Source organism: Elephantulus edwardii, unplaced genomic scaffold, assembly GCF_000299155.1.
Source record: "Elephantulus edwardii isolate Elephantulus edwardi_28Jun2011 unplaced genomic scaffold, EleEdw1.0 scaffold00052, whole genome shotgun sequence".
NCBI classification, from domain to species: domain Eukaryota; kingdom Metazoa; phylum Chordata; class Mammalia; order Macroscelidea; family Macroscelididae; genus Elephantulus; species Elephantulus edwardii.
This window is the reverse complement of record NW_006399802.1, coordinates 16959288-16977262: the sequence shown is the minus strand read 5'-3', so window position 1 is coordinate 16977262 and position 17975 is coordinate 16959288. Positions and strand designations below refer to the sequence as shown.

The following is a 17975-nucleotide window of genomic DNA, read 5'->3' as shown; positions in this document are numbered from 1 at the left end:
TTGATCAGACACCACTCAAAGTCCCATCCAGCTGTGGAACTCTGTGAAGCTACATGTAAAAGTAATATGCCAAAGTGTTTACAGAGATGACCAGGAGATATTTCAATTTAGCCAATACATGCAACAATTGCATCAATATTTACTTATTTTTAAATTTTACATTAAAGGAGGCATCACTTACTCTCTAAACTATTCAAGTTGACATGCATTTACAAAGGTTCGTCTATTTTGAAAGTCTATGATTTTTAAAATTTGTTTTTATAAAATGTGTCAGTCAACGATTTCCTTAAAGCATAAACTTATCTAGGGCATGTAAAGTATAATTTGATGTGCATACTTGAATTTATCTACATTATTCATAACTAAGCAATCTTTGGAAAATCTCCTCCCCATCCCCACTTTAACTTCCTAACCATTAGCATATTTCTCCATGGCGTGAGAAAACTGGTCTAGAGATTTATAGTTCATGTCCTTCTAAGATCAAATTTCTCAGGTGCATTTGAAGTAAGCTCAATATACATTCTGTACCCATAAGTGTATCATTTTCTAAAATCCCTAATTGTGAGAAACATTAACAAAAAACATATACTCTTTAAATTGCTACTCTTCCACCCCCAAATACACCAGAGTAGGGAAGAAATAATTACAGAAATGTAAAGTGTGGGGAGTATATAAGCTTAAAATACAAATAGCTCTGTTCCCAAAAGGCCCTAGCACTGCACTCAGGAGCCTTGAAAGTACTTTCTACCTGTCTTCAAGAATGCTTCACTTCTGTGCTGTTCCAATACGAAAAAATAAAAATTCCCAGGGACAGAGCATAGATTAGCTTTGATAAAAAATCCCAGCCATGAACATGAGAGATGTGTTGGGGATAAATGCTCTGAGTACGACTTCCTTACTACCTCTCCCACATAGTTCTAATTGCTCCTTAGGGGTCAGTGTCTACCCTCTGGGGCCACTCTGAATGCTATGTCTTAGGCTGGGCTGCAGGGCAGGGTCCTCCCATGGCAGGATATCTTGACATTTATCTCATAAATAAAGTTCAGAGAAATGCATGCCCCATGGCCAGTCCTGGCTTTAAAACCAAATTACTTCCTAGGACTTACCAGCCACTTTGCTGGTCCTGTCCTGCCCAGGTGATGGTGGTTCTGCTGTTGGTGAACAGAGGATTGGCAGGTCGGGGAGCTGGGAGGAAATGTAATTTACTGCATCTGGTAGCAGAGAACAGGGAATACAATTAGGCACAGTGTTGGGAGGCCCAATGGGCTCACTTGCCGAGACAGCAACTTGCTTGCCCTACATAATGGACCGCTGGGCAGTCACTGAACCAGAGGATCAGCATAAACAAAGGGCAGCATTTGCCTGGTGACTGATATTCAGCAGAGTAGCTGAGTTTGGAGGGAACCCAGCCAGACTGTTCAAGCCCCAGGACCACTTTATGTATTAACAGATTCACTAGAAAGTTCTAGAATTCTAGATATACAATGAGTTCAGAGGATAGGGGAAGGAAAAAAAAAATGAGTCCACAAGAGCCGTTATCAAGTTGATGGGATTGAGCACATATGGGGCATCAAACCAGAAACGTGCATAAAAAATGTTCTAAAAAAAATAGATATGGGGTTCCGTTCCTGAGCTGAAAATATAGTTTTATGTGCCTGAACTATTTAGAAAAAGGAAAAAGAAAACCTCTGCAATTTACTGTATGATTTAAAAAATTTAGGCTAGCATTTCAGTCTGAAAAATCTTGAGATTCCAAATACCAGCACCCGGTGAATTCACCATGAAGTCAGGTACGGGAAATATTGCTGTGCAATGAAGGGGGACAATGAGTTTTGTGTTTCCAGCCCGTGTCCAGGGAGGGGAGACCCCGGAAGACGTACCTATCAGCAGGTATGCCAAGATGTCAGAGCAGAAAAGGAAAATACTGACGGGGGCGAGGAGACCAGAATAACCCATGTGACCCCAAGTCCCAGAGTTTTTATTTTTCCCTCATTTGCTGCTTCTCCTGTGCGCTAGCTCTTGGCTCATGACACCACAATTCACCCAAAATCTTTCTCTCCTCCCCCCTCTGGGACATTCAGTCAGTCCTGGGGCTTCTACCCCCTTTACCCCTACCTCCCCCTAGCCCCTCCACGGACACTACCTTCACTCCGGCAGTTTTCCTTTCATTCTCCTAATCTCATGCTGGAGAGGGCTATGACCAGGTTCTAGAGGAGGATTACTATAGTTCTAACTGACTAGGCCATTTATCAACTTGTGTGAAGTCTAAAGACAAATATCAGACTGACCTAATGGTGGCATATTATGTTCTTAGCACAAAGACCACTCTCCAACGCCTAGAATTTCTCACATCCACCATCTGGGGAGAAGCAGATAGGCTTTGGTTGAGGGGAGGCTCCAGCCTTCTTCCCCTGGGCTCTCATGTGTTTTAAGCGTGTGTCCTTGGTTACAGAAGAGATGGTTGAAGTGCCTCTTATGCTCAGAAAGGAAGTGGATTGGGAGATGGTTGGGAAGTTGTTTGCAGGGACTCCCTGAAAATGGTCCTGAATTTGAGTCAGGGACTCTGTGAACTTGTACATTATTCTCCCCACTGAGTTTCCCTTCCATTATCCTGAACTTAGGTTTCAGGTTTTTCACTACCCTTACTGTGGGGAGCTGTGGAAGGTTTGCAACAAAGCATGAGTGGGACCAAGGGGAGCAGCAGCTGTGGGGAAGTAGGTCCTGATACTTGCAACTGAGCCCAGAAAACAGGGTAAGTGGACACTTTAGGGGGAAAGAGATGCAGAGCAGAGCAGACCTGGAGAACTTCTGAGTTTCACTGAGTATTTCCAGAAATCTGTGGCACTGGAAGCTTAGTAAAGCTGACCATGAAAGGAAACGGGGCTCAAGCTAGAAAGACTAGGTAAGATCTCACAGACCAGTCGCAAGTGTATCTAGAAGGCTGTTGGTGTGTACTATCACGTCAAAACAGACCCATAGCTGACCCTCCAATGGGTTTTCAGAGGCAGTTAATTGCACGGGAAGAAACTGACCATCCTTGTCCCACAGAGCAGCTGGTAGATTCAAACCATGTGACTTCAGGATTGCAGCACAGCTACTTACCACTAGACAACCTAGTTCATGCTAAATATAGAGAGTTTCTAGGGCCTCTGAGCATGATGAAATTTTTAGCAGCTAGAAACAAAAGCCATTAACAGACAAGGCTACTTCTGCATCTGAAAAGCAAGTAAATGATTCCTACTGTTTGTGTTTCAGTCCCTCCAGCAGACAACTCCCTGGCACGTGGGTGTGGGTGATAGATACCTTGGTTGAATAGGAATTAGCTCCAAGTTTCAGTTACACAGCTCTTAGAGGGCCGGGGCTACCTGGCTTCTGCTAAGATATAACCTAGGCCATGTGGGGCACGAAGAGGAAGATAGAGCACCCCCAACAAGCCATTAAATAATAAAATTCAGGGTAAAACAATGAAGTAGATGATAAAACCAGCACAAGGAATAGCAAACAGGGCTTCCAAAGTGTTAGTGAGGGGGGGAAAAGTCTCTTCAGGTGGTCTCCCCTGGAAAACAGCGTGGTCTACAAATGCCCTTTTCCATTTTCAGAGAAGTGAGAACAGCCAGTTATGTACATTCTCCCCCCTCCTTTTTTTCTTGTTGAGTACCAGCAGGTCAGGTTGCCCCTCCTTCTCCAGCGGAGCATCTGGTGCTGTAAAGGCTTTGATCTGGAAAGGGCACTATGCTTCCATTGGCCAGTATGGGATGGGAACACAGAAGACCAGAACTGTACTTAAGGATGAAACTCTAACATTTTCTCTGGCCAATTTTACCAAGGGTTTTGGACCAGCTCTTTGGTGAGTGAAGACTATAGTTAAGTCCCAATATACAATATATGCAACTTAGGGCTACACAAAGACATGGTACTTAGCCAAGGCAGCACCAAAATGTACATGACCAGGGACTTCTATCCAAGATTGGAACGAATGGCTCTTGATTTCCAAGGCTACCATGTTACAAAAAGCCATTGGTAATCCAGCAATATGATATTTATTTATTCTGATACTCATAAAGTCATATAGTACCAAAATCAGTAGAATCTCTCAATCTCCTTCTCTCTCTGCCTCTGCCTCTCCCTCTCCTCTCCGCCCCACACATACTGCAGCCTCATAAGCTGAAGATGCTTTAATTGATTAGCTGCAGCACCTTACATTGGTAGATGATGATAACTGGACTTGGATTCTGTAACTAGTGTGCCTCAGGATATTTTCCTTAAGGTATTATTGTTCTGTAATAGTTTTGTTAGTTCTATGAGACAAAATAGTTTGACTGTAAAAGGACATTGGCAGTTTGAGATCTTCGAAATCAAGAATCAGAAAATGAGATCATCCCAAGTTCCTCAACTGAAATGTGCTTCAGTCTGCTCCCTCAGACCACAGTGCAATCCAAACACTGGGAGCCTCTGTGGAAAAATGTGTCCTGTCCTCTCCTCCAAACATCTTCCTCTGACAACAAATATGATGAGATGGACTGGTAACTCCAGGCTTAGCTGGAAGCAGCCCCGGCAAGAATTCGAATAGAGGATGACAGACAAGACTACAGAACCTTTCCCCTGGACCTTTGCTTGAGATTCCTCAGACTGTTACCGTCTCTTAAACCTGAGCTCATCCTTCTCTTTAGAAGGAGACACTGGACAGAGACACAAGGGTGACTTCTTTTCAGCCTTCCTTTGCAGTCACAAAACAACTGTCTGAATGGCTGGAGGTGAGGAATGAAAATAGCAGAAAGGCAAGGAGGACATGAGAGGAAAAGCTCGTGGGGGGAACAGACTGTACAATGTAGCTACATTTTTGCTTGCTAACAAGTCAAAGACTAGACAGTTTTCTTTGAAACCTTCTCAGGAATATGACACACAGGCAGCTTTCCTTCTCTGATCATCAAAAAGAAGACTATAATATGTCCTGGTCTGAGAACGGAGGAGGGGAAAAGAAGCGGAGCACAAAAGGACACCCTTCAGGTTCAGGAGAGACTGTGCCAATGTTGCACCTTGTCTACCCGAGCCTGCCACTCGGCGCCTCACTTCTGGACATGGAGCGTGCCTCAGGTCTTCTGCCCCAGGAAAGTCGGGTGTCGTCCATGCTGTTACGCTTAGTTCCCTCAAACAAGCAAGGCCACTCCTTATGCCCATTCCCCAATACCAAAATACAGAACGTTTTGATTCAGCCACACCCTGGCTTGTCACTGTCTCCATGTGCTGAGAACATGAGGTTTAATACAGAAGCTTCCTGAAGACCACCCAGGGAACCAAAATCCAAACCCTTTGTCTTTGTTTTGCTGGGGAAAATATTTACAGCCGCTCAATAGAACAATCCTTACTGCAAATGTTTTCATTAATCCAGAAAAATGCATTCTACGTTTTCTTCCATTTGAAAAATATTCCTCATATTTCCCCCCAAATGATGCTGGGAAAACATTCAGATCTGATCCCTACTCATATTCCTAGTTAAAAAGTTAATCTTAGAAGAGCAAGATGAGCAGGTGTATGTGATCTTTCTGACAGGTCTAAAGAAAGTCTAGGTGAGGGCCAAAGTGAAAATGGGATTCAAGCGGTTTTCACCGGTTTGCAGCTGAGGTCAAGGTGAAGGATAAAAACTCACAGCACCCGTTCATCCCACAGGCCTGGGTAAGAAGAGGAGAGGACAGGAACAAGGAAGAGAAGAGAGAGGCAGGATGCCAGGGCCCTGCTTCCACCCATCACCTGCTCTGTCCCACCTGGGAGAGAAGCCTTGTTTGGTCCTGTTTCCCTGGAAGGCTGGAGAAACTGCAGTTTTCTGAGCCAAAGAAAAACCAGAGGCTTCAAAAAGGTTCCCTAAATATTAAGTGACATATGTGTGAACTCTAGCATCTAGCCAGCAGGACAAATATGCTCATTCCTGCAAGGGACTCTGCCTTGATAATAGCATCTACTTTGCTGAGAACCTTTTTACAAAGGCCTAAGCAGTGATCCTCTGGGATCTGAGATGAAGGAGGAAAACATCCAGGTCAGTTCTGTAGACTCAGGATAGCAATCAAGACAGTCCCTGAGGAAGAGAGACAGGCAAGACTTGGAACAGGAACTTCCCGTGTTTTGCAAACAACATTGCCCTTCCTTCTGATGCCCTTACAGACCATCGTTACTGTCACATTGTCAGTGAGCCCATGTCATGAAACTCATGACAGCATCAGCCTTCCTTTCCAACTAAGCTGATCAGGACAAAAATACTCATCTACACACAGGGCAGAGAGTACTTACCTCCATCCGTATTGGAGAAGCTCTGTGGAAACAAAAGCAAAGCTCAGAGTTACTACACACGGACAAACAGTCCCTCTTCATTTCTGCTATCTTTCCCCATGAAGCTTTGCCCAACACTTGACTGTGATGGTGAAAACCAGTCCTGTCTTTTCTTTTGAGACATTTGATTTGAGCTCCAAAATAAAAAGAAAGGCTCAATATCCCCACCTTACATAGACATTCTCCCAATAGACCTTTATTAGCTTCTCCAGCAGTCCACGTGATTGTGTGGAGAAGTGATACCAGAAAAACAAATCTGACAATGAATTTGTTCATGCTCTCCTATTGTGTATAATACCTACACTAGTAGGGTTACCATATGGAAGGACCATCCTAAGATATGCAAGGCCTATTTGTTGGCCTTATGGTTTCTCTTCTCTATTCTATACTACACACCATCTGGTTTTGCATATGTAAAATTTCATGTATTTATACTACTTGTATCTGGAAGTTATGGCCTTTTAATGACTTTGACTCTGGTCTGTTTATAAAGAAAAGACTCAGATTTATATTTTATAAAATAGAAATAAAATTCAAGTGAAAGGCACATGTTTAACCTGTTGAATAAGAATTCACTTTAGAACTCTTAAGTTCAGTGGGAAAAGACTTTTCAGGGAATGAAATATAAGGAAAAGATGGCAACTGGTCCAGGGGCTGCTGAGTCAACACTGATTTAAAGTGACCCATGTATATTAGAGCAGAACTGCACTCTGTGAGGTTTCCGATGCTGGGTTTTTTGGTTTGTTTTTTTTTTTTCCCTAATGCTGGGTTTTATGAAAGCTTACCATCAAGCCTTTCTTATGAGGAATCTCTGGGTAGACTCGAACCACCAACCTTTTAGTTAGCAGCTGAGCATGTTAACCAACTATACCACCCCGGGGACTCCACGGGCAGCAGGGATAATGGGCTCATTGAATGACTCTTCTCTGTGTTTACCAGCCACCAGGTAACATCACACTTGAATATAGACCACTTGCTCCATTTCTGGTGTGGCACCTGGTCCTAACATGCCTAGCCTGTAATTGACAGTGTGTATGTAGCTCAGACTTTTCTCATTAATATCCCCTTGCTTTTTTATCCACTAGTCCCATTTTTTCCCCCAGAATTTACTATCCACCCCAGATATCATTTCAAGAAATCGCATTTGTTTTCTTCACCTTCTGAAAGTCCTTGAAGGATTTCTCTGTCTCCTTTAGTTTCTCTAGGATGATTTGCTCTTTGGCAGATATCTGGGACTCTTCACTTTCTAGCGCTTGTATTTCCTGCTCGAGCCTGGAAGACACACAAACAGAGGACAGGTTACTCTATTGTCCTGCCACCCATGGGCAAGCTCCTTCCTGTTGGATAGCTTGGGTGTTGCTGGCAGGCTTCGTTTTACATTAAACTGAGACACTAGGTCAAGGTTTTACATTGCAAAACATCCTGTATTTTCAGCTGTGAGCTGACACTGGCTAACGAAAGACAACCCAGAGCTACAGTTAGTTTACAGGCAAGTATCCAGTACTCAGCTTTGATGTCTCTCCTCTAAACCTAACAACCTGTACATTTCTTATTTGGGAAAAGGTAAGTTTTACATGTTGCTATTATGTGCCATTGACTCGACTATGATTCATTGTGACCCTATAAACAATGGATATGAACCCTGTCCTATCTTGTGCCATCCTTATCATCCCTGATGTACTTGAACCTTTGCTGCTGTCACTGTGTCAATCCATCTTGTTGACAGTCTTCCTCTTTTTCATTGACCATCTACATTCCCAGACATGATATCCTTCTCCAAGGACTAGTCCCTCCTAATAACATGTCCAAAATATATGAGATGAAGTTTTGTCATCCTTGCCTCTAATGAACATCATCCAGATTTCATTTCTCCAGGACAGATCTGTTTGTTTTCTTGGCAGTCTATGGGATATTCAATACTCTCCTCCAACATCGCAACTCACAAGCATCAATTTTTCTGTCATTCTTAGTCACTGTCCAACCTTCAGATACATAGCAAGCAACTGAGAAGAGCATGGTTTGGATCAGGTGTACCTTAGTCTTTAAACTGACATCATTGCTCTTTAGTACTCTGGAGAGGTCTCTGACAACAGATTTTCCCAAGGCAACTTATCGTTTTTCTTGATCGCTGGTTCTAAGGGATTGTGAATCCCTGTAAGATGAAATCGTTGTCTTCTTCAATCTTTTCACCATGATGTTGCCTTTTGGCCTGGTGGTAAGAAATTCTGTTTTTCTAATGCATATTGAAGGCTGTAGTATTTTATTTTCTGTACCAAGAGCTTCAAGATCCTTTAACCAAACAAAGTTGTGTCACTTGCATAGAATTTTTCTTCATTAAGTCCAGCTTCTCTTATGATTTGTTCAGCATACAGATTGAATGTAGTTGCTGTTGTTGTTGATTGCCGTCAAGTCAAGTGTGACTCATTAGTGACTCTATGAAAAAAATAACCTAATGCCTTTCTATATACCTTGTCAATTCCAAGTTCACAGAATTTCCAGAGGCATGTGGTTTAGGAAGTGGATGCCACTCCTGCATCCAAACCTGCTTTACAACTGGGAGCTCCACCAAACACTGTTCACATTGGGAAACCATTCTGGTATTTGATACTCCAATGATTCAGCATCATAGCAACCCAGGTTACTTCATACTGCACATTGACAAAGAGTAATTTACAAAGTTGAAGAGAGTGTTCCTCCAGATATAAACATCACTAGTTTCATTTAGCAGTGGTTAAGTGTCGTCAAGTTGATTATGACTGAGAATAAGTTTTGCACAAAAGACATGACTAACATGACTAAAAGACTAACATCATCTATGAACATTTACAGAGTTTAGAAAGTTTGTAGAGTTTCCAGAGGCATCTAGTTTAGGAAGTAGATGCCACTCCTGATTCCCAGAACAAATAAATCTGGAAATTCATTCAAAAATTGTACATAATGGGTAACTGTTATGATATATGACATGGTTATGGAAGAGTGTGCGGCATCTCAGCAACACAGATTGAATAGGTATGGGGGGGAAAGCCCTGACTCACAACTTTCTTAATTTTAAACCATGCAATATTCCTTTGCTCTGTTTGGACAAGAGCTTCTTGATCTAGGTACAGGTTTCTGCAAGCACAAGTAAGTGCTCTGGGATTCACGTTGTCAATGTTAGCCATAATTTGTTGTGATCCAAACAGTCAAATGCCTTAGCACAGTCAACAAAACACATATAGACATCCTTCTGGTATTCTCTGCTTTCTGCCAAGATTCATCTGATATCTGTAATGATATCCCTGGAGAAATTGCTCTATATTCTACCACCAGCCAACGTAAACTAATTGCTCTCTGTCAGATTTCCTAAAGTGAAGAGTTAGTCTTAGTAAAAAGAAATCCTGGTTAGCTGGAAACCTGTCATCTCTTTCAGTGGCTTGACTGTACTCTCCCCAAAGAGGAGAAATCGAGGAAATAAATGCAACTTCCCTTATTTCTGGTCTCCTGGAACTTTCCTCAGTTTTGATGGCCATCCTATATATTTTCTTCAAGGGAAGTTTCAGTATTTCCAAAAAGGATTCTACATTAGCTACAGCTATGATTTGGAGGGACTCTCGACAACAGTCATCTTTCAGTAAATTAATATATAAAAATATTAATTAAAAATTAATATTAATATAAAGTGAGAACTAGAACTTTTATTGAGTACTAGATTATGAAAAAGAATGCGGCATCAGATTGGAAGAAGACTCACCAACAACCTGCAGTACACAGATAACATACCTTGCTTGCTGAAAGTGAAGAGCACTTGAAGCACTTACTGAAGAGCACAGACTACAGCTTTCAGTATGCATTAACCTCACCATAAAGAAAACAAAACAATCTTTCCTGAATCAATAAGTAGTATCAAGATAAACATAGAAAAAAATAAAGCTGTCAATGATTTTACATAGATCCACAATCAACAGTCATGGAAGTGGCAGTCAAGAGATCAAAAGTCATGTTACATGGGAAAAACCTACTGTCAAGGAGCTCTTCAGTGCTGAAGAGCAAGGCTATCAAGTTAAAGACCAAGGCATGCCTGACCCAAGCTATGGTATTTTCAATTGCTTCATATGCATATGAAACTTAATGAATAAGGAAGACTGAAGAACTGATTGATATCTTTGAATCAGTTCTGCTGCTGGTGAAGAATGCTGACTGTATACTGGATTAAATACTAAATAAATAAGTCTTGGAAGAAGCAAAGCCAGACTGCTCTTCGAAGCAAGAATAATAAAACTTTGTCTTCTGTAATGGGGTCCTGCCTCGTTACATTGAGCAGTTTCACCGAGAGAAGGGATGAAGATTAAATGAAGATGCAGAGAGGCTAACGCTGATGGCAAATAGCAGAGTTTATTCCTCAACTTCTGTGCTACATTCTTTTTTGCAGTGAACAGAAAAACAACTCAGTCTCAAGGCCGACAATACATTTGCTTTGATATTCCTGCCACCTGCAAGCAAGGCTTCCAATTAACAAGCAAGGCCATCAGAACAGAGTCTTTAGGAAGGGACATACCATTCCACACATTCCTGCTTGGACTTGGGGTTCAAGGAGCGGTTAAACTTGTTTTTGCTCCCCTTCAAACATCTGCACATTTGAACCTGGCATAAAATGGCTACTTGCTTAAAATGGCTGCAATATGGCTCACTTTTTAACATCCTGCTTCCTTGAGTTGTTTTCTATTAAGCAGATACTATAGCCAAGATGGAGTTAGTCTTGCTGGTCTTTTGGTACAGGGCTAATCTTGCTTTACAAGTTAGCCAGGCTCTAACACTTGTGTACTTTGGGCATGTTATCAGGAGAGGCCAGTCCTTGAAAAAGGTCATTAAACACGGAAAAGCAGAGCATCATTGAGAGAAAGGAGCCTCAACGAGCTGGACTGGCACTGTGGCTGGAACAATGGGTTTAAGCAGAGCAGAGAGTGCGAAGATGGTGCTGGGTCAGAATTTCATTCTGTTGGACACACAGTCAACGATGAGTTGGAACCAACAAGTTCTGTGGCTGAAACGAGCTAAGAATTTGTATTTATCTCATTTAATCTTCACAGTCACTTTATACTAGAGAATCCCCATTCTCCAGATCAGATCATTGAAATCTAGCTACACTATTTAAGTTTAATTCTGTAGAGCAGTAAGGTCAGAGATCAAGCCAGACAGTGTGGCTCTAGATCTTACTCATAATCGTCATGCTAAACTACTAACCAAATGAGTCTATGATATTTTACAACATCTTCACCTTGTTAGCACCCACATATGTTGGCATACCAAGGTAGCACAGCTAGGTAAGCTGAGGTTACAGAGGGTGTATCTACATTCCACAGAGTCTAGACCACTGTGCTTCCTGAATCTTTTGGACAAAATGTTCATTTATTCATTTTTGCTTTTGATCTTCCCTATCTTCTTTGCCTCATCATGCTGGAAGGTTGGCAGCGGAGTCTTTGCTACCTATTCTTGCTCCCTCTTTTCCTTTCTGTCCTCCCATATTCTAATTGGCTCTTTCATCTCTCACTGCTGTCAAGTTAGAACTGACTCTCAGCTGACCCTCCATTAGGTTACCATTACTGCCTCTGAAAGTCTGCTGGAGGATCAGCTATGAGTTGGTTTGGATTCCATGGCAATGAATTAGTTTATTAATTCACTCACCTCCCTCTGGTTGAGGGCACTGATGACTTCCTTCTCTGAACATTTCATAGCATGCTCTTTTGTTTTTTCAGAAGTCTTATCTACTGTGTATTGGACCAGTGTTGAATCTCTCTCTCTCTCTCCTTTCCCAGGATATATGGCAACGTCTGGAGACACTTTTAGTCATCACAGCTTGAAAAGGAGGGGCCTGGGAATGCCTGCTAAACACCCTACAATGCACAGGGAAGATACCCACAAAGAGTGAACTGGATCCAAATATAAATAGTGCTGAGTAACTTTAAACTTTCTGCTAGAGTTACATAAATTATTCATTTGCCCTACTTGACTGTAAGTTTATCATGGAGAGGGTACAAGTGCTCAGTATTTGTATACTGAATGAATGAAAACACCTAAACGAAGTTGTACAAAGGTATGGCTCAGACAAGGGAAGACCTTCAGGAGTCTTAGGGGACATTTTCCCAGTAAAGTTCGAGTTACAGACTGCGTGTAGGCTGTGATGAAAGCACAGCCTGGAGAAGAATGGGCCAAACAACAAAGAGACAGAAAACTCCTTTGGTGGTCCAAGTGTTCAGTAAAACCATCTAGATACATCATTGTGGAGGGGATGAAGGAAAGAGATATGAGTAAGCTAGAAGGGACAACAGATATGGGAAGCAAGGAAAGAGACATAAGTGTGGGACAAGGGACAACACAAAGGATGGTCACATTCATAAAGTGAACTGTGTTAGTGGGGAGAGGAAATCCAGGCTCAAGATTTCGTGGGTAGATTTGGGAAGCTGATACTATTTTCCAGCTAATTTCTGAGCAGATTTTATTTGAACTTCAAAGAAAAGGGTACTTCAGCTAATGTTAGGATGTACAGCATAATATTTTTAAAAATATACCCTTTTTTCCTTTCACCTCCATTGGGAGAGTTTATCTCCATACCTGATTGATACTAGTCTTGGCCAACTGACTTTCTTTGGCTTTATGGTAGATGAAATGTACTGTACTTCTCTGTTCCTTTGACTTAGACATGTGACCTGCTTTAGCCAATGGAATGTTAGCAGACATGACCCAAATGGAGGCAGTATCTGGGCTAGTTCAGTTTGGTGTTGTTTACTTGTGCCTCTGTCATTGCTCAGTGTCTAGAGCATCTCTACAGCTTGAGTCCCAAGAGGAACATACAAAAACAGACCTAAGCCCAATCCACAATAGAAGCCATGTTGGATCTGAATGCAGAATTGTTCAGTGTAGCCCTATTCTAAGGCAGTAAACCCCAGCTGATTAGAAGTGTGAGGAAAAGAATTTTTGTTTTAAGCCATTGAGTTTGCGGGTAATTTATGATACTGTACTACTGTGGTAATAGCTGATACAGAACATGTGTGTACCCTAATAATATATCTGGCACTAAAATACTGGAGAAAAATAGAAGCTTCCCTCGTTCTATTGCTCCTAATACTGACAGAGTCTGGAAATATTCGGGACGCCATTTTATGATTGAGAGAGAGAAAATAGGAAATGTCAGTTGTAGTTGTGTCTAGGTAATGGGAGTATAAGTGATTTAAATTTTCCAAAATAATGCTTTCTAAATTGTATAATAAATATACATATTATTTATACAACTAGAGTAAAAACAAGACAAGTTCAGTGCCTAAAAAAAAAAAAAGGCAGTTCTCACTGGCTGAGGTGTAAGAAAAGTGCTTTTCATTTCTCAAGGAAGAGGTTAAATAAGTGAACTTTAATGTTGTCTGAAAGCTAGGTGAATGGATATTTACTGCATTTGCTTGAAGTCTGAAAAAGAAAACCGATTTTCTTAAAAATGGCTGACTTTAACTCACTCCTTCCAGGAAGGAGCCACAAGTGGTTAAGAATTCTCCATGACCTGATGCTGACTGGCTGACCCCACTGGGTCTCCTCAGCCCGCTGCTGACCTTTCGGGTTTCGGTGTTCACAGCTATATAGTTCAGGTGCTCAAGATTTGGGTCACGATACCAGGTAACTGAGAAGGAATACAGAGGGGGAAAAAGCTACGAAACAAAACCTTTGAGATAACAACAACTGCATTTCACCCCAAAGGGAATGAAGGAGAGACACCGTTTTAAATAAAGTTGAAGCAAGTTATATACATGTTAACAGACTTTCCTACAAATTCACACATGGCCTTGAGCCAGGCTCTAGGGGTGATGGATGGCTCAGCCTGCCCTCTTTCTGTAGAAAAGCCCAGCCTTAGAACCGAAGAGCTTCTCAAGAAACAGGCTGCCACGGGATTAACCTCTGTCTTACAGCCAGGCTAGAAACGCCACTGTTTTGTAGATTCATGGCTGAAATCTAATGCAGTCTTCTCTGGAGAAGCCAAGTAGATATTGCCGTGCTAAAAATAATGGGCAGGAAGTGTAATTTATACACAAGGTTAATTGAGGCTCTTTAGGCTGTGACAGGTGTGCATAACAGCCCCTGACCGGCTGGCTCCATTTCACTGGAGCCAAAAGCAAACTGTAATTGGCTGGAAGGAAAGGTGACACACTGCAGCTGTGGAGACTTAATTTAATGGTGCTGAGGCTGCAATCATGGCCAAATGGTCTTATAGCATCCACCTTGCCCCAACAGACAATCCTCACTGGGACGCACAAAGCACCTATGCCTTTATGAAGCACATCAATCATTGACCTATTTCAAAATCCATTTATTCACTCATCCATTGAACTTTATGCAACATCTTCTCTGTCCCAGGCACTGTGGAGCGCACTAGACATGAAGAGATAAATCAAACACAGTGTCTGTCGTGGGAGTTCTAGGTCAAGAAATGAGAACAGCCATGTGAACATGTAAAGCTACAATACAACTGAAAAAAAAAAACCCAGAACTAGAGGGAAGGAGAATGCATTGTGAGGGACGGAGCTCTTTCTTGGAGTGCGGTAGGAACCCAAGTTGCCTGTCCAATATCTGCTTTTTACCTTCTTCCACTCAAACAGAACCTTTATTTTACTGGAGGCAGCAATGAGTCCAGCTGAAAAAGCAAATGCCCCAACTTCCTTTGCAGTTACAAGTGGCCACGGGCAGCTCTGGCCAGTAAGATATAAATAAAATGTCTTGAGTAGAGCATCTGGGAAAGCTTAAATGGAGAAGGAGGGTTTGTACAAGTTAACTCATGTGTTCTTTGCCTCTTCCTCAGCCCACAGGCACTTGGTGCTGGAAGGATGCATTAGTTTCCTATTGTTGTTATAACAAGACACAAATTTACTATCTTACAGTTAGTTCTTCTCTTTAGAGGTCTGACTCAAGTCTCATTAGGTTAAAATTCAGTGTTGGCCAGGTTTTGTTCCCTTCTAGGGCTGCAGGATACAATCTATTTCCGTTGCCTCTTCTAGCTCCGAGAGGTTACTTACATTCTGTGGCCCATGGCACCCTCCTTCCACCTTCAGCAACATTGTATCTCTCTGATCATTTTTTCCATAGTCACATTTTCCTCTGACTTTCTTATTCTGCCTCCTCCTTCCACATTTAAGTAGCCCTGGTGGGACACTGATTAAAGACCTCAGAAGCTAACCAACAGGTCTGTAGTTCAAACCCACCAGTCACTGTGTGGGAGAAAGTTACACTGTTATGTAGCTTGCTTCCACAAAGACTTACAGCCTGAGAGCCCAAACGGGCAGTTCCACTCTTTTCTACAGGGTCGTTATCAGTCAGAATCAATTCAGTGGTTTTGAGTTTGGCCTCTTCCACCTTTAAGTAATCTTGTGATTATAGAAGACTCTGGTGTCTCAGTAGTTAATGAACTTGGCTGCTGGTCAAAAAGTTAGTGGTTCAAGTCCACAGACTACTCCAAAGAAGAAAGATGAATCAATCTGCTACTGAAAAGGGTCACAGTCTTGGAAACTCTATGGTGTAGTTCTACTTTGTCTTACAGGGTCAAGATGAGTCCACCTAGACAGCCCAGGCTAACCTCCCTATGCTAAGGTCAGCTAATTAGCAATCTTAATTAGATCTCCAGCCTCAATTCTCTTTTGTCATGTAACAATCAAGGCTTCCAAAGGCTTTATTCTGGTTCAAACCCTGAGAGCCTGCATTTCCACTCTAGAAATACTGAGTCAGAATCTAGATTATAACAAGCTCTCCAGAAGCTCATGGAGTCCCACAAGAACCTCCCGAGGATCTTATGAAACTGTATATTCTGACTCAGCCTATTTGGGGTGGACAAGGTGGGAGTCAAACGGAAAGGAACCTGTTTGAAGCCCTGAATTTAATATATTCGCTGAGTGCAGGAATCTGGACGTGGACATCTTTGGAGTACACTTTTTCCTGCCAAGCATGACACAATGATGCGGAAGGTGGAGTCATCAACTGTGTCCTCTGCTTAAAATGGCTAAGTGTGCACAAGAGAAACCTGCTGGTCTTCAAGTGTAAGCTAATCATAGCTGAATGCCAATCTCCACAGATAGAAAGCTCGCTGCCGCCTCCTCCCTCCCGTTTATTCCAACCTCATAACGACCCTATACGACAGAGTGTTGTTATTATGTGCCGTCAAGTCACCTGCGACTCACAGTGACCCTAAGTACAACAGCCCTAAACCCTGTTCTACCTTGTGCTGACCTTATTGTCTCTGACACACCTACCCCATTAGTCCAGTCACTGAATTAGTACATCTCATTGAGGGTCTTCCTCTCTTATGACAGAATATAACTGTTTGTTTCATGGGTTTCCAAGCCTATAAAGCTTTACAGAAGCTGCCACAGCTTTCTTTAGTGGTGTAGCTCCTGGATTCAAACTGCTAAACAGTTTAATGCTCAACCACAGAACCACCAAGGCTTCTTTAGCCGATGCAAGTTGATAACAAAAGCATGCATGACTAGGTGGGATATGTTAGGTGGGATTTGAAGGACACATTCACCAGATGAAAAAAGCATGTGCCAGGCAGAGGCATCATGGGCCAAGGCTCCTATTTTTCTGCTTTCATTTTAGGACCGACAGCCCAGGATGGCCTCTCCATTGCCCCAGTTGACGTGGCTCAGTGTGGTTCCTCAGAGAAGCCTGAACATTCTAGCTACCTCTCCCTCCAGCCTCCATCAGCTCACTTGGTGCTTTCCTTCTGTTGTGCCTTGTCTGCCCCAGTTCTACCTGGCCGTCCAGGTCCTACTGAGAATTTGTGTCTGCAGGAGGAGAAAACAAGGCTGACACAAAGAGGAACAGACAGGACAGGCTAACTGAGAGGAAAACTGTGTTACTGATCTTCCAGCCTCTGCATCCCATGATACTCCGCTACCCCTTTGCTCTATTTCATTATAGGAGCCAAAACATTTTTTCTTTTGTCTGGTCATCTGTCAGATGAGTTCTAAAGAATACAGACAAATACAAACTTGGTTTCAGATGGACTTCATTTTTCATTCTCCATAAATGATGATATAATAATAACAACAATCTAGAATACAATTTGGAAGCAGGAGTGGCATCCACTTCCTAAACAATACGCCTCTGGAAGCTCTATGAACTTAGAGAAATGACAATAGTTATAAAAAGGCTTCAGGTCTTTTTTTCATAGGGTCACTATGAGTCGTGCTCAACTTGATGGCAATCAACAACAACAACTATAATACACAGAGTTTTATAAGGTGGCATAGTGTGTTTTGTAACACACTGCTAACTAAAGAGTTAGTGGTTCAAATCAACTAACTGCTCCACAAGACGAGCAGTCTCTTCCCATAAAGATACGCAACCCTGGAAACCCAAAGGAGAGTCTTTATAAATCAGAATCAACTCAATGGCAACGGATTTTCTGTGTAATACTAACAATTCTATCATGTGTGTGTGTGTGTGTGTGTGTGTTTGACTGTATGGATCATAACAAACTGTGGATGACTCTGGGAAGAGTGGGAATTCGAAAACACTTGATCGTTCTAATGTGAAACCCATACTTGGACCAGGAGGCAGTTGTCAGAACAGAGCAAGGGAACACTGCATGGTTCAAAATTGGGAAGGGTGTACGCCAGGGATGCGTCCTATCTCCATACCTTTTC

General features: G+C 42.2%; 1 protein-coding gene across 1 annotated transcript in view; it reads right to left on the bottom strand.

Annotated features, from left to right (window-relative positions):
- Window positions 1–17975, bottom strand: part of PALM2 (paralemmin 2) — a 211315-nt gene that overhangs the window by 14505 nt on the left and 178835 nt on the right. Inside the window, exons 4-6 of the mRNA XM_006886924.1 lie at window positions 7479–7593; window positions 6283–6304; window positions 1107–1211 (exon numbers count right to left, since the gene is read on the bottom strand). Of these exons, the coding sequence (XP_006886986.1) occupies window positions 1107–1211; window positions 6283–6304; window positions 7479–7593 (242 nt within the window). The remainder of the gene's footprint in view (window positions 1–1106; window positions 1212–6282; window positions 6305–7478; window positions 7594–17975) is intronic.